Source organism: Jaculus jaculus, chromosome 14 (genome assembly GCF_020740685.1).
Source record: "Jaculus jaculus isolate mJacJac1 chromosome 14, mJacJac1.mat.Y.cur, whole genome shotgun sequence".
NCBI classification, from domain to species: Eukaryota; Metazoa; Chordata; class Mammalia; order Rodentia; family Dipodidae; genus Jaculus; species Jaculus jaculus.
The window spans coordinates 67,812,938-67,837,076 of record NC_059115.1 but is presented as its reverse complement, the minus strand read 5'-3'; the positions used below and the strand labels follow the sequence as shown (position 1 = coordinate 67,837,076).

The window sequence follows — 24,139 nt, the reverse complement described above, 5'->3', positions numbered from 1 at the left end:
ATAAGTTAAAAATATTTTTTTAAGGTCTGGAGAGATGGCTTAGCGGTTAAGCGCTTGCCTGTGAAGCCTAAGGACCCCGGTTCGAGGCTCGGTTCCCCAGGTCCCACGTTAGCCAGATGCACAAGGGGGCGCACGCGTCTGGAGTTCGTTTGCAGTGGCTGGAAGCCCTGGCGCGCCCATTCTCTCTCTCTCCCTCTATCTGTCTTTCTCTCTGTGTCTGTCGCTCTCAAATAAATAAATAAATAATTTTTTAAAAAAAAATTTAAAAACATTTTTTTAAAAAGTTATTTAACTATACCAGCACATCTGAGGTAACATATAGGCAAGGTTATATTATAGCATTTTATTAAATTTCCAGAGAATGCGAACATTTAAATGTCCGTTTTCAGAGAAACACTGAAGATAGGATATATCCATGCTGCTGGATATTGGGCACACATAAAAGATGTGAACAATCACTAAGCTATAAAGAAGCCTTCAGAGTCAGCCCTTGGCACATGTGGGTGCGTAGGCCCGAGCTCCCCGGCTCCCCCAGCAGCTCCTGTGGTATGGGCAGGGCCCCAGGGCTTGTTTGGGGTGAGTGGGCCCCAGATTCCATGTTCCCCTCAGCATGTGCATGTGGGGCAGGGAGGCCCCAGCTCATGGTTCCCCTGCAGCTGCTGTCAGGTGCTTTGGCCCCCCAACGTGTGTAGAACAAGCGGGCTCCAGCTCCAGGACCCCCGCAGCACAGCCATGAGGGCAGGGAGACCCTAGTGCCCGGCTCCCCTGTTCTCTGGCCATGCATGAACGTATGGGGTGCAGGGAGGGAGCCACTGGATCCCCATCCGAGACATACTGGAGCAGACCCACAAGTAAACACCCTCCTGCAATCATCTCAGTCCAGTCCATGTGACCCAGCCAAGCCCCATAACCACAGTGACTGCTATTCACCCCCCCCACACACCAAGTGGGGTGCCCGCTGTCCCCAAGCCTTGCCTGCCACCAGTCGCCACAGCCAAGTCCACCACCAAGGACCAGCAAGCGAGAACCACAAAGACAACAGGACCCTCCCTGGTCACTGAGTTGGCCAGGGACTCCAGGGTCCCCCGCTGAATCACAAGGAAGAGCCAGCTCAGGCTCAAGAGCGCCCAGCCAAAGTCTGCGCGTGCACCACGTTCCCACCCCACCTCGAGCAAGCCTAAACAAGGAGTCGTCGTGCATTCCACAACAGATGCTAATTGCTAGGGTCCCGACAAAACAGCGACCTCAGGATGGGCAAACCCTAATGCAAAACAAAGAATGCAAGACAAAAGACCCCCACCTCGGACCCCCAACCCCATAATGGAAGCCGCCATTGCAAACCTAGGGGAATCGCCACCCATACAACCCCCAAACGAAGCTCTGACGAGTGTAGTCAACAACCTCGATGAGGCCATGAACAGAAGAAGGGGAGAAGAGATCGGAAATGAACAACTCCCGGAAGGTTTTAAAGCATGGCTGAATGGTGAAGGTCAGCAAACAGAATTCAAGAAGGAATCAAAGCGGGGCTGAAGGAAATGGAAACAAATCAGCAAAAATGTCGATAAACGTCTCAAGAAATTGAAGACAATCAAAAGGGTTGGAGAGGTGGTTTAGCAGTTAAGGCGTTTGGCTGCAAAGCCAAAGGACCCAGGTTTGATTCCCCAGACCCACGTAAGCCAGAGGCACAATGTTTTGCATGCCTCTGGAGTTCATTTGCAGTGGCTGAAGGCCCCCGCACATCCACTCTCTCTCTGTCTCTCTCTCTCAAATAAATTAAATTAAATTAAAATTTTAAGAACTTCATAGAAAGATAAAGGAAATGGAGGAGAATCAACAAAAAAAAATATCTCAATGGGCAATGGAATAAACTCAATGACGATATAATCAATGCGGGAATGAACTCCAACTAACAATTAGCAAGTATAATCAAGAAGTGAAATTCAATTCCACAAAGAGATTGAAATTTAAAAAAAAAAAAAATAGCTGGGAGTGGTGGCACATGCCTTTAATCCCAGCACTCGGGAGGCAGAGGAAGGAGGATCATTGTGAGTTCGAGGCCACGTGAGAAAACATGGTGAATTTCAGGTCAGCCCGGGCTAGAGTGAGACCCTGCCTGGAAAAATCAAAGAAAAAAATAATAATAGACAACAATAATGAAATAACTCTTTTAAAAGGCTCCCAAGAAAGCCTCACCAACAGAGCAGACTATATAGAGGGTAGATTCTCTGAACTTGAGGACAAGACAGAGGAAACAGCCCAGCAGCTGAAAAACAGTCATTCCAGGTTGGAGAGATGGCTTAACGGTTAAATGCTTGCCTGTGAAGCCTAAGGACCCCGGTTGAAGGCTCAGTTCCCCAGGACCCACATCAGCCAGATGCACAAGGTGGAGCATGCATCTGGAGTTAGTTTGCAGTGGCTGGAAGCCCTGATGCGCCCCTTCTCTCCCTCTCTCTCTGCCTCTTTCTCTCTACCTGTCTGACTCTCTCTCTCCAAAAAAAAATAATAATAATTATATATATATATATATATATGTATATATATGTATATATATATATATATATATATATATATATATATATATATAAATTCCAAAAGAAACCATGTACACAGAATATGAGGGAAATGTGGGACACCTTAAAGAGCCAAAAAAAATTCAGATCACTGAATTAAAGAAGGGGAAGTAATATAGACTAGAGAGACAGGGAACATCTTCAACACAATTATTGAAATTTCCCTAAACTCACAAAACAGCCATATCAAAGTACAGGAGGTGCTCAGAACAACAAACAGGACCAGAGAAGAAATTCCCCATGGTGCATTATACTTAAATATCTCAACCCTGAAAACAAAGAGAGGGTACAAAGGTAAACCCATCAGGATTACATCTAATTTTTCAGTGGAAACTCTAAAAGCCAGACAAAAATTCAGCATCCCCTCATGATTAACATATTAGACCAGCTCTCAACATAGTAAAGGCAATAAACAACAGACATAAAGCTTACATTACACTAAATGGGGGAAAACTCAAAGCATTCCCATTAAGGTCTGGAACTAGCCAGAGCTGCCCACTCTCACCACTCCTCTTTAACATAGTACTTGAAGCCTTAGCTTGAGGAAAGGGACAAGAGAAGGAATTAAAAGGGCTACAAATTGGAAAGGAAGAGGTCAAACTAGCCCTATTCACAGATGACATGATTTTATACTAAAGAGAAAAACAAAAAACAAAAAGACTCACCACAAAAACTCCTTCAAGTGATAAATGCTTTCAGCAAAGTGGCAGTATATAAAATGAACACACAAGGGCTAGAGAGATGGCTTAGAGGTTAAGGGGCACTTGTCTGCAAAGCCAAAGGGCCCAGGTTTGATTCCCTAAGACCCGCATAAGCCAGATGCACAAGGTGGTGCATGCATCTGGAGTTTATTTGCATCAGCTAAAGGCCCTAGCATGCCCATTCTCTCTATCTCTTTCTACCTTCCTCTTTCTCTCTCTCATAAATAAATACCTAAACAAACAACAAATAAATAAATAATAGCACAACACACAAAAATAATGAGCCTTCTTATATATCAATGACAAAAATATGGAAAAATAAGAAAATATGGAAAAAGGAAAAAAGGGAAAGCAATCCTGTTTGCAATACTCACACACACATCACACACACACAAACACACACACACAATCAAATTCCAAGGAACTAAAAGACGTATACAATAAAAGCATAAAAAGCATTGAAGAAAGAACTGGAGGAAGACATGAGAAGATGGAACGACCTTCCATGCCCAAGGATTGCAAGAATTAATATTGTTAAAATGGCCATCCTACCAAAAGCAAGATACAGATTCAATGCAATTCCAATCAAAAACCAACAACATTCTTCACAGAGTTAGGAAAAAAAAAGTGTCATGATTCATATGGAAGCACAAGAGGCCTCAGATAGCCAAAAAATGTCCTCAGCTAAAGGACCACCTCTGATGGGCTCACAATACCTGACTTCAAGTTATACTATAAAGCCATAGTAATAAAAACAGCATGGTACTGGCATGAAAACAGGCACATAGATCAATGGAATGAATTGAAGAGTGTGGTGGTTTGATTCAGGTGTCCCCCCATAAATAAACTTAGGTGTTCTAGATGCTAGGTCCCCCCCCCACTGATAGCAACTAGAAATTAAAGCCTCCTGGAAGAGTGTATTGTTGGGGGGCAGGCTTATGGGTATTATAGCCAGTTTCCCCATGCCAGTGTTTGGCACACTCTCCTGTTCCTGTTGTCCACCTTATGTGGGTCAAGGGGTGATGTCTACCCTCTCTCTGCTCATGCCATCATTTTCCCCTGCCATCGTGGAGCTTCCCCCTCGAGCCTGTAAGTCAAAATAAGCTTCTTTTTTTTTTTCCCACAAGTTGCTCTTGGTTGGGTGATTTCTGCCAGAAATGCGAACCTGACTGCAACAGAGATCCATCTATAACTTCAAGTAACTAAGGCTACCTGATCTTTGACAAAGGGGTCAAAAGTGCTCATTGGGTGGGGTGTGGGGGGGACAGCATCTTTAGTAAATGGTGCTGGAGAAATTGGACAGGCACATGGAGAAGATTGAATTTGAACCCCACCTCTCATCTTGTACAAAAATCAACTCCAGATGGATCAAGGGCTTCAATATAAGACCTGAAACTCTAGATCAACAAGAAAAGAATGTAGGGACAACATTCTAAGATACAGGTGTAGGGAAAGATTTTCTGAATAAGACTCTAGTAATCCAAGGAATTAGGCAAACAACAACTGCAACCACGTTAAAATAAAAAGCTATTGTGCAGATAAGCAAACCATCAACAGAGTCAATAGACAAACTACTGAATAGGAGAAAATCTTCACTGGTTATACCTCCCACAAAGGTTTAATATCTAGACTCTACAAAAAAAAAAAAAAAAAAAAAAAAACACCTAAACAAGAACTGAGCGTGGTGACACATGCCTTTAATCCCAGCCCTTGGGAGGCAGAGGTAGGAAGATCGCCCTGAGTTCAAGGCCACCCTGAGACTACATAGTGAATTCCAGGTCAGCCTGGGCTAGAGCGAGACCCTACCTCAAAACAAAAACCCTAAACAATTTTAAAAAATCAAGCTGGGGTGGTGGCACATGCCTTTAATCCCAGCACTTGGGAGGCAGAGGTAGGAGGATCACTGTGAGTTCAAGGCAATGCATAGAATACATAGTGAATTCCAAGTCAGCCTGGGCAAGAGGCCCTACCTCAAAAAAAAAAAAAAAAAAAAAAAAAATCAAGCATCCACTCAAACAATAGGGGCTGGAGAGATGGCTTAGCAGTTAAGGTGTTTGCCTGCAAAGCCAAAGGACTCATGTTTGATTCCTCTGGACCCACGTAAGCCAGATGCACAAGGTGGTACATGAGTCTGGAGTTCATTTGCAGTGGCTGGAGTCTCTGATGTGCCCATTCTCCCCCCCTGCCCCGTTCTCTCTCAAATAAATAAAATAAAAATAAAAAGAGCCACCAGGTGTGAGGGCGCATGCCTTTAATCCCAGCACTTAGGAGGCAGAGGCAGGAGGATCGCCATGAGTTCGAGGCCACCCTGAGACTCAATAGTAAATCCCAGGTCAGCCTGGGCTAGAGTGAGACCCTACCTTTAAAAACCAAAAGTAAAAATAAAACTAAATAAAAAGACCTGGGTGTGATGGCACATGCCTTTAAAAAGAAAAAAAAAATGGGGCTGGAGAGATGGCTTAGCGGTTAAGCGCTTGCCTGTGAAGCCTAAGGACCCCGGTTCGAGGCTCGGTTCCCCAGGTCCCACGTTAGCCAGATGCACAAGGGGGCGCACGCGTCTGGAGTTCGTTTGCAGAGGCTGGAAGCCCTGGCGCGCCCATTCTCTCTCTCTCCCTCTATCTGTCTTTCTCTCTGTCTCTCTCGCTCTCAAATAAATAAATAAAAATTTTTAAAAAAATCAGTAAGGAAAAAAAAATGGGACAGGGAATTGCACAGAGAGTTCTCAAAGGAAGAGACACAAAAGGTCATTAAACACCTAAGGAAATTTCAACATCTCTACTCACCAGGGAAATGCAAATGACAATAGCAACGAGATTCCATCTCACTCCAGTCAGAAAATGGCAACCTGCCAAAACTCAAATGGCAGCACGTGCTGGGGGGGTGTGGGGAAAGAGGAGCCCCCACCCACTGCTGGCGGGGGCGCAAACTTGTGCAACCACTGTGGAAATCAGTATGGAGACTCCTCAAAGTGCTGAAAGGAGAACTGCCACGAGGTCCATGGGTGAATACTCTAAAGTCTCCACTATACACCACAGAGACACTTGCTTGACCGTTTTTATTGCTGCTCTACTCACAATAGTCCAGAACTGGGCAATAATGGCACACAGCTGATGCAGGTAAACCAACTGCTCACAGATTGCACATGAGACCCACTCAGTGGGGATGGAAGTCATATCTGCCTCCAGGAACCAAGCCAAAGGTCCTAGGAAACCAATAGGCTGCAGAGAGGACCTCCACTGCTCTTTAAATAAGAAAAGTGGATATAGCCAGGCATGGTGGCACACACCTTTAATCCCAGCACTCAGGAGGCAGAGGTAGGAGGATCACTGTGAGTTCAAGGCCACCCTGAGACTACAGAGTGAATTTTAGGTCAGCCTAAGTTACAGTGAGACCCTACCTCAAAAAAGAAAAAGAAAGAAGGAAAAGTGGACATATACATCAATATATCTCTCTAGTAACTAGGCTTATCCCCCTTTTTTTTTTTTTCCAAATTTTTTATTTATTTATTTGAGAGTGACAGACACAGAGAGAAAGACAGATAGAGGGAGAGAGAGAGAATGGGCGCGCCAGGGCTTCCAGCCTCTGCAAACGAACTCCAGACGCGTGCGCCCCCTTGTGCATCTGGCTAACGTGGGACCTGGGGAACCGAGCCTCGAACCGGGGTCCTTAGGCTTCACAGGCAAGTGCTTAACCGCTAAGCCATCTCTCCAGCCCCTTATCCCCCTTTTTATTCAAACTGTTTTCACTTTTGGTTGGAGAATCTGTTCGATCTTACAAATGGAGGAGACTACTGGAGAGAACAAGGATCCATCAATACCTCAAGAAGAGAGATCTGACTGTCTGCCATGACATGGGCCACCTCAACCTCCTCTGCCCAGGCCCAGAAGTCATCGTCGAGGTAGTGGTGACACGAATACTGTTCTCATGGCGAGCCTGAAAATCAGTGCCAGGGAAATGGCGACAGACACCGGTCACTCAAAGCTCACCAAAACAGAGATCCAGAGTCTTCAGAGAAAGCAACACTGAAATCAGATCGCTATCCTGCTCACTGCTGCTCCGGCACAGAAAGACTGTAAGAGCCTCAGGGCAAGCGGGGATAGCCTGAGGCATGGCGTTTTCCCTACCCGTGCACAGACTTGGTCCTTACAATGAAAATCAACAGCCCCACCTAAGAAGATCCTCAGTGGGACTGATGTGACATGTGGGAGGTGTGTGGGGGGGTCTAAGAGTTCACCTGCTTTATTTAAAAAAAAACAGTAAATGGGACTGGAGAGATGGCTTAGCGGTTAAGTGCTTGCCTGTGAAGCCTAAGGACCCAGGTTCGAGGCTTGATTCCCCAGGACCCACGTAAGCCAGTTGTACAAGGTGGCACACGCATCTGGAGTTCATTTGCAGTGGCTGGAAGCCCTGATGCGCCTATTCTCTCTCTGTCTCTCAATCTGCCTCTTTCTCTCTCTGTCTGTCACTGTCAAATAAATAAATAAAAATAAACAAAAAAAAGCAGTAAATAATTTTTAAAAGTCTATGATGGGTTATTAAATAGAAGCAAATTGCACAGTGTGTGTTTTGCAATACTATTTTATTCAAAAAGTGTAGGAGGGCACTTGGGAGACAGAGGTAGGAGGATCACTGTGAGTTCAAGGCCACCCTGGGACTACATAGTGAATTCCAGATCAGCCTGGACTAGAGTGAAACCCTACCTCAAAAGAAAACAGTGTAGAAGGGGCTGCAGAGATGGCTTAGTGGTTAAGGCACTTGCCTGCAAAGCCAAAGGACCCACGTTCAATTCCCCAGGACCCACTTAAGGCAGATGCACAGGGGGCACATGCATCTGGAGTTCATTTGCAATTGGCTAGTGGCCCCGACGTACCCATTCTCTCTTTTTCTGCCTCCTCTCTCCCCATTCTCTCTCTCTCTCATAAATAAATTAAAAACATATTTTTTATAAAAAGGGTAGAAGGTCCCTGTACAGCTATTTTCTAGTACATGCCTAGAAGAGGTCTTAAAAGATGCAAAGATCCGGTGTGGGGTCTGAGGACATGGCTCGCCGGTACAGAACATGCTTATCATGCATGAGGCCCTAATTTGGCTCTCCAGTACCAAAAGACAAAATAAAAACAAAGCAAAAAAAAAAAAAAAGAGCTTTGAATCATGTGTATAAATAATATGTTAAAGAAAAAAATGAAGTTTTAAGGACTTGGGCTGAAAAATAAACATGTAAATATCATTAAATAAAATTTACTGGAAGACATTTGGTTTGGACCAAGTCTCTTCCTGCACTAGGCCCAATGGCCCAAACTAAAATAGAGTCACTCCATAAAATGGCCTGGATATCCATGACCTCACAGTGCCTGGCACTGCCTACAGAAGACCCTCATGACAATAGCAAAAGAGGGCATGACATCAAAATAAAAGAGAGACTGATTGAGAGGGAGAGGGGATACGGTGGACGGTGGATTTGTGAAGGGGAAAGTCGGGGAGGGAAGGGAATTGTCATGGTTTATCATACATAATTATGAAAGTTGTCAATAAAAAATGTTTCAAAAATAAAATGGAGTCACTCCTGCTAAAGTTCCATATCACCAAAATGAAAGTAGCTTGTGTACCTGACTTTCTCAAAAATCAGGAGGGAACTGCTGGGGACTAGTGGCAAACACCTTTGAACCCAGCACTTGCAGACAGAGGTAGGAGGATCGCCATGAGTTCGAGGCCACCCTGAGACTACATAGTGAATTCCAAGTCAGCCTGGGCTAGAGTGAGAACCCTACCTCAAAAAAGTAAAATAAGGGCTGGAGAGATGGCTTAGCGGTTAAGCGCTTGCCTGTGAAGCCTAAGGACCCTGGTTCGAGGCTCGGTTCCCCAGGTCCCACGTTAGCCAGATGCACAAGGGGGCACACGTGTCTGGAGTTCGTTTGCAGAGGCTGGAAGCCCTGGCGAACCCATTCTCTCCCTCTCCCTCTATCTGTCTTTCTCTCTGTGTCTGTCGCTCTCAAGTAAATAAATAAAAAATGAACAAAAAAATATTTAAAAAAAAAGTAAAATAAAATCAGGAGAGAGACAGAGATTCCCATCTTTAGCCTGTGTAAAAAGGGAGATAACCCCTCTGGTTTAACCTTTAAAGGGAAAGTAACTTTGAAACAATAAATGCACTTTTTAAAATATTTTTTATTGTTTATTTATTTGAGATAGAGAAAAGGGAAAGACAGAGAGAGAATGGCTGTGCCAGGGCCTCCAGCCATTGCAAATGAACTCCAGACACACGCACCACCTTGTGCATCTGGCTTAGGTGGGTGCTGGGGAATTGAACCAAAGTCCTTTGGCTTTGCAGGCAAGTGCTTTAACTGCCAAGCCATTTCTCCAGCTCCAAATGCACTTTTTATTTTGTTTCTACTTTCTCTTTTCCGCCTATAATCTTGCCTATAAATCCAATCTCCTCTGTTCAGCTCATAGGAACGTTTGTTCTATTTTATAGAATGAAATTTTGCCTGGATTTAGAATCTCACATAAAAGCTAACTCAATCTTTAATTTAAATTTGTTGTGATTTTATCTTTGAACAATTCATATAATGGAAAAGCTACAGAAACTAGCATAATCCTTAACTTAAAAATTGAGTCAAACATGTTTTAAAATGTGAACAATACAGTTGTATTCACCTTTGAACACACAGAGTTCTACGTCTGATGCCATTAAGACCATATGAGCTTAGCAGTAACTTGTCAGCTCAATTTCTAATTGTCCCGATTAATATAAAGAGCAATCCAAGGTGTGCCAGCAGGTGGAAAAGTTCTATTTTCCTAATGTGGTTAGAACTGGCAGTTTTCTGCTTACGTTACCTGTTTCACTTATTGAAGGATTTTTCTGTTTGTCTTTATTTTTGTCAAATAGGCATCTCATATGGATTAAAACTATGTGGATTTTTTTGTTAGTTTTTATTTGTTTTGTCAGAGAGACATCTATTATGGATCAATACCATAAACCACAACCAAACAGTCATTAGAAAATAGCTCCAAAACTTCCTGATGATAACAGTGGTTTTGAAAATTTAGCATTTAGATAAATGGCCTACTGTGCAGTCATAAAGACGGTCTTTTACTAACTGTCTTGACTTCTGTTCACTCAGGGAAAATAATTTCATCTTGAAAATTAGGAGATATAGTCTTAACATTGCCAGGAGCTTAAACTTACCTGGCACATGTTAGAACCGTAAGATTGTCAGAAGAACAACGGCCACCATTCTCTGAAATTGATATTATAAGTAAGGGCTTCTTTTCAGTCCGAGAGTCAGTTTGGTACCTTTTGCGTATTCTACTGAACAATGAGCCTGCAGGAGCAGTCAGTAAACGCAAAACCACTTGTTTCCATGAATTAAATACATGAATGAATTCTAGCCCACTTGTTCCTTCTGTCTCAGAGACTCCATTGTCTGCTCAGGGTCCTGGGCCAAATGCCTAAGGAAGCCACCTTGTCACAGATTCTCTTCCCACAGGCCCTGAGCAGTCTCACTTCATCGCATCGTCTACTAATATGAAAGAGGGGATACGCTTCATTCCACAACTAAAGCTTGCCAAAAGGCTGTCAGGACTGTACCTGTCAATCCTTCCGTCAAATTGGTCCCAGTCAGGGCTGGAGAGTTGGCTCAGAGATTAGGCACTTGCCTGCAAAGTCTAAAGACCATAGTTTGATTCCCCAGTACCCACAAAAAGCCAGATGGCACAAGGTGGCACATGCATCTGGAGTCTGTTGGCAGCGGCTGGAGGCCCTGGCATACCTATTTTCTTTGTCTCTCTTCTATTCTCTCTCCACTTACAAATAAATAAAATTTTTTTTAAAAAAATAGCCCAGGTTGCTCAGAATGGTAAAGGTGTGGCTAAATCCTTTCCACCAGACCCCTCAAGCCCATTCATGTTATATTTTATAGCCATAAAAATGAATTCCATATATACTGAGATAGAACAGGATTTATGTTGCAATAGGAGAAATATTTGCAAATAAGAAGTTTTTTTGGTTTGGCATCTTGTAATATTCTACATGAATTTAATATTTATTGTTAACTTTTTTTTAAATTTTGGTTTGGGGGCTGGAGAGATGGCTTAGCGGTTAAGCGCTTGCCTGTGAAGCCTAAGGACCCTGGTTCGAGGCTCGGTTCCCCAGGTCCCACGTTAGCCAGATGCACAAGGGGGCACACGCGTCTGGAGTTCGTTTGCAGCAGCTGGAGGCCCTGACGTGCCCATCCTCTCTATCTATCTATCTGTCTCTTTCTCTCTCTCTGTCTGTCACTCTCAAATAAATAAATAAAAATAAACAAAAAAAAATTTAAATTTTGGTTTGGTTTTGGTTTTTGGTTTTTGGAAGTAGCGTCTCACTCTAGCCCAGGCTGACCTGGAATTCACTATAGTCTCAGGGTGGCCTTGAACTCACAGCAATCCTCCTACCTCTGCCTCCCGAGTGCTGGGATTAAAGATGTGTGCCAGCATGCCTGGCTTTGTAACTGTTTTTTTGTTTTTATTTTATTTATTTATTTATTTTTTTGGTTTTCAGAGATAGGGTCTCACTCTAGCTCAGGCTGACCTGGAATTCACTATGTAGTCTCAAGGTGGCTCGCAATCATGGTGATCCTCCTACTTCTGCCTCCCCAGTGCTGGGATCAAAGGCATGCACCACCACACCCGGCTCGGAAGCCCTGGCGCACCCATCCTCTCTCTCTCCCTCTATCTGTCTTTCTCTCTGTGTCTGTCGCTCTCAAATTAAAAAAAAAAAAAACAAAAAACACTCCATTTGACCCCCTCACCTACTCCAAATCTGTGTAGTTGATTTTCTGAATTTACTTTTAATATTTTTGCAATTCTGGATATCAAACTTTAGGCAAGCCCTTTCTTTGCCACTGACCTGCGCCTGCTGCCCCTGTGCAAAATCGACAACCAACAAAGGTGTCCTGGACTTCTGCTGTGGCCTCTAATATGATATTAGATATTGCCCTGGAATCCCTGCCGCCCGGTTTGAAATAACCAGCTGCTACCAGGGTCTGAACTCCACCATCTGACGTTAGTTTTTTTTTTGTCATTGAAATGTATTCTTTGTCCCCGGGTATTCCCTGGGCTCTCTTTCTTATCTATGCACACGTCTGGCCTCTTCCAGATGTCCCGCTATCATTCCACCCCGCAATTCCCCCAAGACTTCAAAATCCACAATTATGCTGTGAACAGAACCAGAAAGCTTTCTCATGCTCCTTGACAACCTTCAGCTCTTAAGAGCTTTCCCAAGGAGACTTGAACTGTTTTCACCTCCGGGAGGAAGGGCATCCGCCTCCCTCCTCTGGTTTCTCCGCCGCCCTCTCCCATCGCCCAGCAGCCTTTAGTCTCGGAAGCAGAAATTACCTCCCCAGTGTTGCTCTGGTTCCTAAAGTTCTCCAGGGAGGAAGGCCTCCTCCTCTTCCCCTTCCATTCTATCCTGCTCTAGTTTCTGTCTTCCTTTGTAGGGACATGTGTTGCCATCATTCTATAAAGCGTGTTTAAATGCATGAATTCCCTTGCAGGCCTCTGACCCATTCCACCCAGAAACCTTTGCGATATTGCAGATTGCATGGGGAGAGCCCGTGGGCATCTGTGAGAAACCTCTGCCTAGATTCCCAGTGGTGCCCTCGCTGCCTGGTCTTTACCATCTGGCTTTGTAACTGAACAAGCCTTGGCCCACGGCGGGTGATTGGCATCACCTATTCTAAGACAGCCTGTCCTGCTCTTGTATAACTTGTTGCCTGGTCTGGTCTAGATGCCAGGGGAACCTGACTGTACTGAAAGGAAAGTGAGATACTGGCTTGTAAGTGTGTGAGGCTAGATTTGGAGCTGAGTAGGGACATTCATGAATGGTTGGGGTCTTTTAGTTTAAAAGCTGATATCCTTTTTTATTTATTTGAGAGAGAATGAGAGAGAGAATGGGCGTGTCAGGGCCTCTAGCCACTGCAAATGAACTCCAGATGCATGTGCCACCTTGTGCATCTGGCTTATGTGGGTACTAAGGAATCAAACCTGGGTCCTTAGGCTTCATAGGCAAGTGCCTTAACCACTGGACAATCTCTCCAGCCCCAAAAGTTGATATTTTATGAGGAGGGGTTTTTGCATTAATTGATCTTTCAAAAAGCATTGCAAAATAATAGATCTATTTTGATCACTGAGCTTTTTAGCACCATTTTTTTTTGTTTGTTTGTTTGTTTGGTTGGTTGGTTGTTTTTCGAGGTAGGGTCTCACTCTGGTCCAGGCTGACCTGGAATTAACTATAAAGCCTCAGGTGGCCTTGAACTCATGGCAATCCTCCTACCTCTGCCTCCCGAGTGCTGGGATGAAAGGTGTGCGCCACCATGCCTGGCTTTTAGCACCCATTTTAATTCTGTGCCAGAGTCTTATACCTCACTTGCCTAACCCTACCTTCTCCTGGGCCTGTCCTGGGATTGAGCCTGGCTTCATAACCATGAGCTCTATACACTAGTCAGGGTTCTGCCCTTGGTTTGGTACTCTGGTGTTTTGAAAATTCTTAATAGTTTCTGAACAAAGGGCCCTGCATTTTTTATTTCACATTAGGCCTCACAAATTATATACCTGGTCCTGATCAGCAAAGTAAATTGTAAATTGGATGGTGAATAAAGCCCTGTGTTTTGTTTCCTCTGCGGGGAAAATTGCAGCTCTCAGCCCACAGCTTTCCAGGTTCATTTTGTCCCTTCATCCTATTAACCTGACAACAACTGGGCTCTGTCCTCACAGCTCTGCCTGGTTTTGCCTCTTATTAGACACAATAGTTCTCAGGCTACTTGGAGGGCGGGAAAAATGTTCACTGGTTCTCTCTGGAACTTTGGGAGACTGGCTTGGCTCTGTGATTCATCAGAAAAAAGAAAAACAAACACTGTAAATGTAGAACTTGAAAAACAGGTGGGCACCATCTCCCCACCCAAGAGAATGGATTTAAGAGGAAATTTGTTTATGGGATGAGGTTTTAAAAAGGCGACCTGAAGAATTTAGCAAAGATGTAAATAAACAACTCTTCCTTGGATTGCATTAGCTTTCAGAATAAATATATTAACCAGCTTCAGCTTAAGTCTGCCTAGAATCTGACCTTGACAAGACCCAGTGCCTGTCGCTGCTCCTGCCTCCCTCCGGTCAAGCAGCAGGCAGTTTTCTTTCTTGCAAGCCCACCTCAAAACTGGCAGCTGCCTCCCTCCCACGAAGTGAAGGTAAGCAGAGGCCTATCATGTTTCCTCAGCCCTGGCTGCAGGATGCCCCCCCTGAAAGCCTGAGGGCAGTCGGGAGACACCAGCCTTGTTTTTCTAAGGTACAGTCATCTATCCCGAGATCCAAACACATGTCTGTGACCCACCGGGGGTACTGAACCACCCTGTCTGCACACCAGCCCAGTCCTGTGGTCACGTTCAATTATGAGCAGACCTGTCTGGTGCATGTGCCCGCTCCCCCAAGGAACTTGCTGGGCCCCAGCAGGCAGGCAGAAGGGAAAGCTGCTCCTTGAACTCTCCTCCTCGGTTGCCAATATCCTTCCTGCAGGCAAGGGTTTGGGTTTTCCCTGCCTTCCAGTTTCCCTTTCCTTTGTTCCCAGCCTGTCCCGTCTCCCTTAGAAAATTTATGAAGCCTTTCCACAATATGATTCAAATTATTATTTCACATCTCTAAATACCTTACTACATAGACCACACAGAAAACACACCACAGGGCAAGGCAATTACAGTATTACTAAGAGGAGGCTGAGGAGAGCTTTTCATAGCTCTTGGAATGAATTTCAAAAAAAAAAAAAAATTTTTTTTTTTTGTTCTCACTTTTCCACCTTTCACCAGGTAAACCAATCACATTTGAAATCATTCTTGATTTTCCTGTAAAGATTTAATAAATCACATGCAAGCTACTGGGTGCTAGGGGCAGGTGATGCTCACTCATGCTAGAACTTCAAAGAAATAAATGTCCTTTTGATGGATTACAAAGAAAGGAGTCAAATGACTTTCCTCCTTAAATGAAGAGTATGCTTTGTACATGTCATACTATTTAACTGCATAAAATGACAGTTTTCCCATTTTATACGAGAAAATTGAGTCTCAGAATGGGCAGACACACAGAGGTAGAGGGATAGACGGGCTCTACACCTCGGTCTGTATGATTTTCTTTTTTGCTTTTTCGAGGTAGGGTCTCACACTGGTTCAGACGGACCTGGAATGCACTATGGGGTCTCAGGGTGGCCTCGAACTCATGGCGATCCTCTTACCTCTGCCTCCCGAGTGCTGGGATTAAAGGTGTGCGCCATCATGCCTGGCCTTAGAACTTTTTGTTTTGGGATTTTATATTGTTTCTACCTTGTCTCTCCATATTTATTGTCTTATCAAATCACTCTAAGTATCGTGCGCCACCACACCCGGTTGGTCTGTATGATTTTCAAGTGTACATGCAGCTGTGCTTTCTCTTGTGCCTTCACTCTCTTATTATTTTCTTCTCTGTTTTGGGTTTAGATTGCCGTAGAAAAGGAAAATGGACCCTTTATAGTTCCCCCTTTTTGTTATAAGGCAGAAGTCATGAAGCATTTTGTCAGGGAGCTACCTTGACCTGCCTGGAACGGCAGGTTATGTAAAGATGTCACAGGGGCGCGGTGGGGGGGGGCGTGGATGCCATCCAGCAGGCCCTGGTATTTCAAGTAAACCAGCCCTTCAGAAATACACAGAGCAAGTGTTAACCTTTGTGGAGCATTTACCATATGCCAGATTTTGTTCTAGACTCTTCTCATCATGTCCTGTTTAATCTTCATATTGGTTTTGTAAGGCAGTACCTTTTTTTTTTTTTTTTTTTTGAGGTAAGGTCTCACTTTAGCTCAGGCTGGCCTGGAATTCGCTATGTAGTCTCAGGGTGGCCTCGAACTCACGGCGATCCTCCTACCTCTGCCTCCCGAGTGCTGGGATTAAAAGCGTGCGCCACGACGCCCAGCTTAAGGCAGTACTATTACTCCACAGAATTTACACACAAATAAGCACCCAGGTTTAGTGGTGAGGAACGTAGTGGGGATCCTACCTCAAAAAACAAAAGGGAGGGCTGGAGAGATGGCTTAGCGGTTAAGCGCTTGCCTGTGAAGCCTAAGGACCCTGGTTCGAGGCTCGGTTCCCCAGGTCCCACGTTAGCCAGATGCACAAGGGGGCGCACACGTCTGGAGTTCGTTTGCAGAGGCTGGAAGCCCTGGCGTGCCCATTCTCTCTCCCTCCCTCTACCTGTCTTTCTCTCTGTGTCTGTCGCTCTCAAATAAATAAATAAATAAATAAATAAATAAATAAAAAAGGGAAAAGAAAGAAAACAACCAACCAGTTCACTCCATAGCTTAGGCCAGAATCACTGAGCTCACATGTGTCCCCATCTGTTCCAGAGACTGACAGGATGGTCATCTGGTCACTTCCAAACCAAGACAGTCTACGCCAAAGGTCAGCAAGTATATGTTCACTTAAGAATAAAACTAATAAATAAATAAATAAAAAGAAAGTAAAGAAAAAAGAATAAAACTAGCAGACACGCTGGGTGTGGTGGCTCATGCCTTTAATCCCAGCACTTGGGAGACAAAGGTAGGAGGATTTCCATGAGTTCAAGGCCACCCTGAGATAGCATAGTGAATTCCAGGTCAGCTTGGGCTAGAGTGAGACCCTACCTCACCAAACAAAAACAAACAAAACTAACAGGCAAGATCTAGGCTGGAAGAAACTATTTTTGCTTTAGTCACACAGTAAACTGATAAAGACAAATACTGATGTTAGAAAACAAACAGCTGAGGTGCTGGAGAGATGGCTTAGTGGTTAAGATGCTTGCCTGCAAAGCCAAAGGACACAGGTTCAATTCTCCAGTACCCACGTAAAGCCAGATGCACAAGGTGTCGCATGCATCTGGAGTTTGTTTGCAGTGGCTAGTGGCCCCAGCATGCCCATTCTCTCTCTCTCTCTCTCTCTGTCTTCCTCTTTTTCTTAATCTCTCAAATAAATAACTGAATAAAATATTTTTATAAAAAGAAAAAAGAAGAAGAAAGAAGCCAAGTGTGGTGGCACACACCTTTAATTTCAGCACTTGGGAGGCAGAGGTAGGAGGATTGTCATGAGTTGGAGGGCACCCTGAAAATACAGATTGAATTCCAGGTCAGCCTGGGCTAGAGTGAGTGAGATCCTACCTCAAAAAACAAAAGGGAAAAGAAGGAAAGAAGGAAGGAAGGAAGGAAGGGAGGGAGGGAGGGAGGGAGGGAGGGAGGGAGGAAGGAAGGAAGGAAGGAAGGAAGGAAGGAAGGAAGGAAGGAAGGAAGGAAGGAAGGAAAAGAAAGAAAGAAAGAAAGAAAGAAAGAAAGAAAGAAAGAAAGAAAGAAAGAAAGAAAGAAAGAAAGAAAGAAAGAAAGAGAAAGAAAGGAGGAAAGAAAGAAAGGGAATAAGCAGAAGGGATGATACAGGCCAACAAACAGTGATTCTGCTGCTAGTCAGGGAGATATGAAAAGCACCAGAAAAAGGTATTTGCAAGTATGTGGCTTTGGGCCTCAGGTCTACCTGGATGATAGCTAGCTTTTATTATGATGAAGGTTTCGTCTATAAAGTTTATTTTTCTGATTACTTTTTAGAATCCAGACTATGGAAGTAGAATTACTGATGTCTCTTGGTCATACATTACGTGTTGATTTACAGTAGCATCTCATGCTGTTCTATGCGCAAGATTGTTTAGAGGGACGGGCATTTCTTGATGAATCACTACTGAATTTCTCATCTGCTGCTCAGCCCAATATAGGATCAGTCAGATGTGTGAGCTCAGAGCTTGGCCTGTATGGACCTGGATCCAAGCTCTGACATTTGCTAAGCAATGACAAACTTCCTTAATAATAATATCTACCACATATAGTTGGATACAGTTAATTTTTTTGTTTGTTTGTTTTTTGTTTTTCGAGGTAGCGTCTCACCCTAGCCCAGGCTGACCTGGAATTCACTATGGAGTCTTAGGGTGGCCTCGAACTCATGGCATTCCTCCTACCTCTGCCTCCCGAGTGCTGGGATTAAAGGCATGTGCCACCACGCCTGGCAAGGTTAAATTTTGATCATTCTGGTTAAATATGAAATATTATGCCAGACAAAGAAAACTTCCAATAAGTATCACCTGTTGTATTAATTACTTTCTTGTTGCTATGAACAAATACCCCCAGAAGCAATTTAGGACTAGAACAACATTTATTTTTGCTTATAGTTCCAAAGGGTAGAGTCCATCTTGGTGGGTGTGATAATCTCTGGTTGTCAACTTGACAGGATTCTGAATCACCATGGAAACAAAACTCTGACAAAGTCTCTATGGATTTTTCTTTCTACATTAAATTAATTGAAATGGGAAAACCTGCCCTAACTATGGGCAGCACCATTCCAAGGACTGAGACTCCAGGTAGAATAAAAAGGAGATGGAGCCAGGCATGGTGATGCACACCTTTAATCCCAGCACTTGGGAGGCAGAAATGGGAGGACTGCTGTGAGTTCAAGGCCACCCTAAGACTACAGAATGAATTCCAGGTCAGCCTGAGCTAGAGTGAGACCCTACCTCAAAAAAAAAAAAAAAGAAGAAGAAATAAATAAAAAGGAGATGGGATGGAGATGGGTTTAGCAGTTAAGGCGCTTGCCTGCAAAACCAAAGGACCCAGGTTCAATCCCCCAGGACCCACACAAGCCAGATGCACAATGTGTCACATGCATCTGGGATTTGTTTGCAATGGCTGAAGGCTCTGGAGGGCTTATTCTCTCTCTCTCTCTCTCTCTCAAATAAATAATAAAATATTTCTTAATTGGCTCTTTGGCTTTGCTCCCTGTTATATGTACTCCTCTCTCCTCTTTCTCATCTCTATCTCCCTTTTTGTGTTTCGTTTTGTTTTGTTTTTCGAGGTAGGGTCTCACTCTAGCCCAGGCTGACCTGGAATTCACGATGTAGTCTCAGGGTGGCCTTGAACTCACAGCAATCCTCCTACCTTTGCCTCCAGAGTGCTGGGATTAAAGGTGTGCGCCACCACACCTGGCATCATCTCCCTTTCTCTCTCTCTCTCTCTCTCTCTCTCTTCCTCTCTCATTCTTTGGAGCCCTCTCTTTCCCTGATGGGTGGGTGCCCATTCCCTCTCCCATTCTCCTCACGCTCTTTGTCTTCCCCTCTCCCTTTCTCTCCTCCCATTCATGGCAAAGAAACTCAAGAAGAAAACTGTACATAACACAGTCAATCTAGTGAACATCATAGTCTGCCCCATCTACCTTCAACGTGTTAAGGGAATGTGCATTGCCTTGTCATTAGGCAGAATCGTCTAACACAAAGCCTATTTCACAATATCTCACATAACTTACTGAATAGTATACTGAAAGAGAAAAACAGGTTGTCTGTAAAGGTATGCTTTCATATCATCATGAAGAAGAAAATACGTAAATTGTGGATTATTAGCAGTAGATAATGTAGTTCCTTAGCTCTGTTATTGCTTGTCAGCAATGGAGAAAAAGGGTTACAAGTTGCTACCTTTCTTTTTTTTTTTTTTTAATTATTTATTTATTTATTTGAGAGCGACAGACACAGAGAGAAAGACAGATAGAGGGAGAGAGAGAGGATGGGCGCGCCAGGGCTTCCAGCCTCTGCAAACGAACTCCAGACGCGTGCGCCCCCTTGTGCATCTGGCTAACGTGGGACCTGGGGAACCGAGCCTCGAACCGGGGTCCTTAGGCTTCACAGGCAAGCGCTTAACCGCTAAGCCATCTCTCCAGCCCCACAAGTTGCTACATTTCTGATTTGGTTGACTGTAAATCTTATTTAATAGAAAGGTAAGAACTGAAATGGTATTTTTCTATTTTTAGAATATATATATATATTCGCCGGGCATGGTGGCGCACACCTTTAATCCCAGCACTCGGGAGGCAGAGGTAGGAGGATCGCCATGAGTTTGAAGCCACCCTAAGACTACATAGTGAATTCCAGGTCAGCCTAAGCTACTTCTTAAAAAAAAAAAAAAAAACCATGTGTATATATATGTATATATACATATTTGTTGACTGACTGATCAGAAAGAGTGTGTGGGCACTTGAGGGTCTCCTGCCGCTGTCAACAAATTCTACATGCATATGCCACTTTGTGCACCTGGCTTTGTGTGGGTATTGGGAAATCAAACGGGGACTGTCAGGCTTTGTAAACAAGTGCCTTTAACTGCTGATCCACCTCCCCAGCCCCAAAGTGGTACTTTTCTGTCAACACAGTGGAAGGCCTCATCTATGACTTTTGAAAAGCAAGAACAGGAGAGTTAAAACCAATACCTCAAAATGCACACTATTGTTTAACGGCGATCTTAGTCCCAAAAAGCTGGGGATGTGTGACAGGGATGTAAGACTGCGGTGTCCCACGCCTAGATCTTAGACTTAAATCTTTATAAAAGCAAAGGCTGTCCCATGTTTATGGTTTGTTTCAGCCTACTGAAGTGTGGCTAGGAAGCAGTCAGCATGCTGGCCCTCCAGGAGGGTGACAACTTTAAACAGTAGATTATTGGAACAGAAGATGTTGGTGATAAGAGTTGCATGCCTCCCAGGCTTCTGGACTGGGTCACCAAATATACAAGGGCCATGAGGTCAGGTACCTGAAACTCCAGCATTGTCTTCCCCATGTTCGATTCCAGCATGTAGTGATAGGCCCCGATGCTTGTGCTGGGGTTATCTGCATCATCTAAAGTGCCCTTGGGAAGGAAAGTAGACAGAGAAAACATTATTGAGGGCTGGAGAGATGGTTCAGCGGTTAAGGCACTTGCCTGCGAAGCCTAAGGACCAAGGTTCGATTCCCCAAGACCCACGTAAACCAGCTGCACAAGGGGGCACATGCATCTGGAGTTTGGTTGCAGTGGCTGGAGGCCCTGGTGCACCCATTCTCTGTATCTGCCTCTCTCTCTCTCTCCAATAAATAAATAAAATTTAATTTAAAAAAATTACTGATTTTTCCTTCCCTTCCTTGAATGATCAAGAGCTCACTATTACTGTCCTAACTCTAGCAGGTATTTACAACCAAAACTCCAGTTGATTTTTGATGAAATCCTTAATTAATCTCATCACGATTCAGAGTAAAGAGGGTTTCAAAATCAGATTAAACTGTTATTGGCTGGTATAAATGCTAGCACAGTAATTATCCCAGAACAGAACCACTTGTATCACTGCACAGGATTTTTACTAATGCTTGTGTGGCCGCCCTCCATGCCTGCCACCAAGGCTTGATGACATCATGTTTTGATTTCATTTATAACCAGGTAAGATTATACAACTGAAATTAATCTTGCAGCTGTGTGGACCATTCATATCTTACTACCATGATTCTTAGGGGGAACTTCGCAGAACATGCTGGAGACACGAGTCTTGGTTTACATTTGTTAACTCCCAGACCACTTAATCTTGAGGAAGCAAGGTGGGTGGGTGACAGGTAGAAATGAAATTGCCTGCAGTTTGGTGTTGGGGAGCAGTGCTGGGAAGCTGACAAGGTTTCTGGAATGGCATCCAGGCCTCCTTCAATATCCTATGGCCTTGGATTGCCAGGAAGGTGGGCAATGATGACTTTGTAAGTCTGAACAAACAACTACCAGCATCAGATAGCAGCAAATTTATAGCTTTTGAATGCAATAACATTAACACACTGCCACTGAAATATTTATGTTGGCTTTTTAAATATCCCAGAGGAAATCCATCCAGAAGCCTGCAGGCCATATATATTCTCTTTCCTTAGAAATTTCCATGAAAAAAAAAAAAAGATAAATTACATTTACACTGAGGGCCCTTCCTTGCTTCTGAGTAAATTCCATATGTATATAAATCAGGCATCGTTTTCCTAACTTCTCTTCCTCAAAGGCGCTTGAAACTTACAGGGCCAGAAAATAAAAGCTTCCTTTCATCCTCGGGTCAGGTATAGAGCAGAGCTCCCTGCCTTCTCTCTAGGCCTCCAGCTCTTCCCATCTCTCTTCTGAGTGATAAGAGCTTTTACAGGAGGAAGAAGGCCACCCGGGGTCCGATAGTGTCCTTCATTAGCAGCTGGTCCAGAATGACAGAAGCTTTCTATTCAGCTTAAGGGAAACAGAGGAGAAAAATGACAGGGTTTCTCCTCTTCCCACCGCTGAGCCCAGGTAAACAGAAGGTACCTACTCCCTTTGATAATGGGAGCAAACTCCTATCCTTGAGCTCACAGAGGCAGCCGCCTCTCATGGGTGGGGGTCCAGTCTTCTTCTGTGGCTTTCAGTAACGGGGAACAGGAAAAAGCAAACAACCTGGAGCTGGAGCTGCGGCTGGAGAGATGGCTTAGCTGTGAAAGTGCTTGCCTGCAAAGCCAAAGGACCAAGGTTCAATTCCCCAAGACCCACATGAGCCAGATGCACAAGGTGGCATATGTGTCTGGGGTGTGTTTGCAGTGGCTGAACGCCGTGGTGCACCCATTTTCAATCCCTCTCTCTCTCTCTCTCTCTCTCTCTCTCTCTCTCTCTGTTTCAAAATTTTTTTTAATCTGGTGCTAAATTGCAAAGGAATTTTCTTATGTAAGTGTCTAAGATTTTTGTTTTGTGTTTTTTTCTTTCAAAACATTTTTCGGGCTGGAGAGATGGCTTAGTGGTTAAGCACTTGCCTGTGAAGCCTACGGACCCTGGTTCAAGGCTTGATTCCCCAGGACCCATGTTAGCCAGATGCACAAGGGGGCGCACACATCTGGAATTCATCTACAGTGGCTGGATGCTCTGGCATTCCCATTCTCTCTCTCTCTCTCTCTCTGACTCTTTCTCTGTCTATTGCTGTGAAATAAATAAATAAAAATAAATCAAAACATTTTTCAAAGCTCACTAAAAGCACTAAACTGATAGCAACCATGATTATTCTAACACATACTGAGCTGGCTGAACAGCCCGTATTTTCATAATACGAGCCGTAGGGCGGCCCACCGGCTGAGGAATTAACACTTGGGATAGGAAGCTTAAATGATTAGTTAAGTTTGTGGGGGGATGAAGCTAGCTTATCGTTAGATCATAAAGCAGTATTCTGTTGTAACCTTCTTGGACCCTCATTAAAAATCTATACTCCCCCGCACAAAAGCAAACATCAAATATACAGAACAAGGTGGATCATTTGATCACATGCACTTAAGAGCTTCACAAATTTTGATCCAGGGAGGTTAAGAGTATCACTCTGAGAGCCAGTTTCAACTTCATGATTTCCAACCCATATATTTTTTTTTTTGCCGAAAATGAATGATTTAATTAGTAAACATTGAGCCTGTACATGTTAAAAAAAAAATAGGAATCAAAAAAAAAAAAAGGCATCCCTCACTGTGGCATCAGTCAAGACGCCAACAACAGTATTCTGAGAGCAGCTCCTTCCGCCCGGCCCGGTACTCACGCTGGTGGAGGCTACGGCTTCCTGCACGCTCTCCATAATGAACTCTTTGGTGATCCTGCGGGAGGGCAGCTCATTGAAGAGAGAGTTGATTAGGGCCACTTTCGCTGCATCCCTCCTGGCCTCGGCTCTACTTAAGCAGCACTTGAGAAGGGAAGGAGAAAAGAAGTCATGAAAGGATCCAGCATCTCACCCTTTTATCCCTGCATCAGCGGGCCTCTGGACCTTTCTATTCAGACATCTATTCTTATATGGTCATTGCTAATCTCCCTGAGATCATGCACATTTTCTCCCAGCTGCAGAGACTGTGCAAATGCCTTCCTTGTCTTCCATTGCTTTTGACCTCATTCCAGAGTCATCGGATGTCTGATGCGGATTGCGGGCCTTGCATACTCTTTTGATAAGTAATAATGGCTACTTTTTGTGTGCTAGGTTATTTACCTTCGTTATGAAGGTCTTGCTCAGATAACTA

General features: G+C 44.1%; 1 protein-coding gene across 2 annotated transcripts in view; it reads right to left on the bottom strand.

Moving 5' to 3' along the window:
* Positions 1-24,139, bottom strand: part of Lix1 (limb and CNS expressed 1) — a 72,710-nt gene that overhangs the window by 4,046 nt on the left and 44,525 nt on the right. For both annotated transcript variants that reach the window (XM_045134148.1, XM_004651608.2), the window contains exons 3-4: positions 23,671-23,811; positions 20,895-20,990 (exon numbers count right to left, since the gene is read on the bottom strand). In XM_045134148.1, the coding sequence (XP_044990083.1) occupies positions 20,895-20,990; positions 23,671-23,811 (237 nt within the window). The remainder of the gene's footprint in view (positions 1-20,894; positions 20,991-23,670; positions 23,812-24,139) is intronic.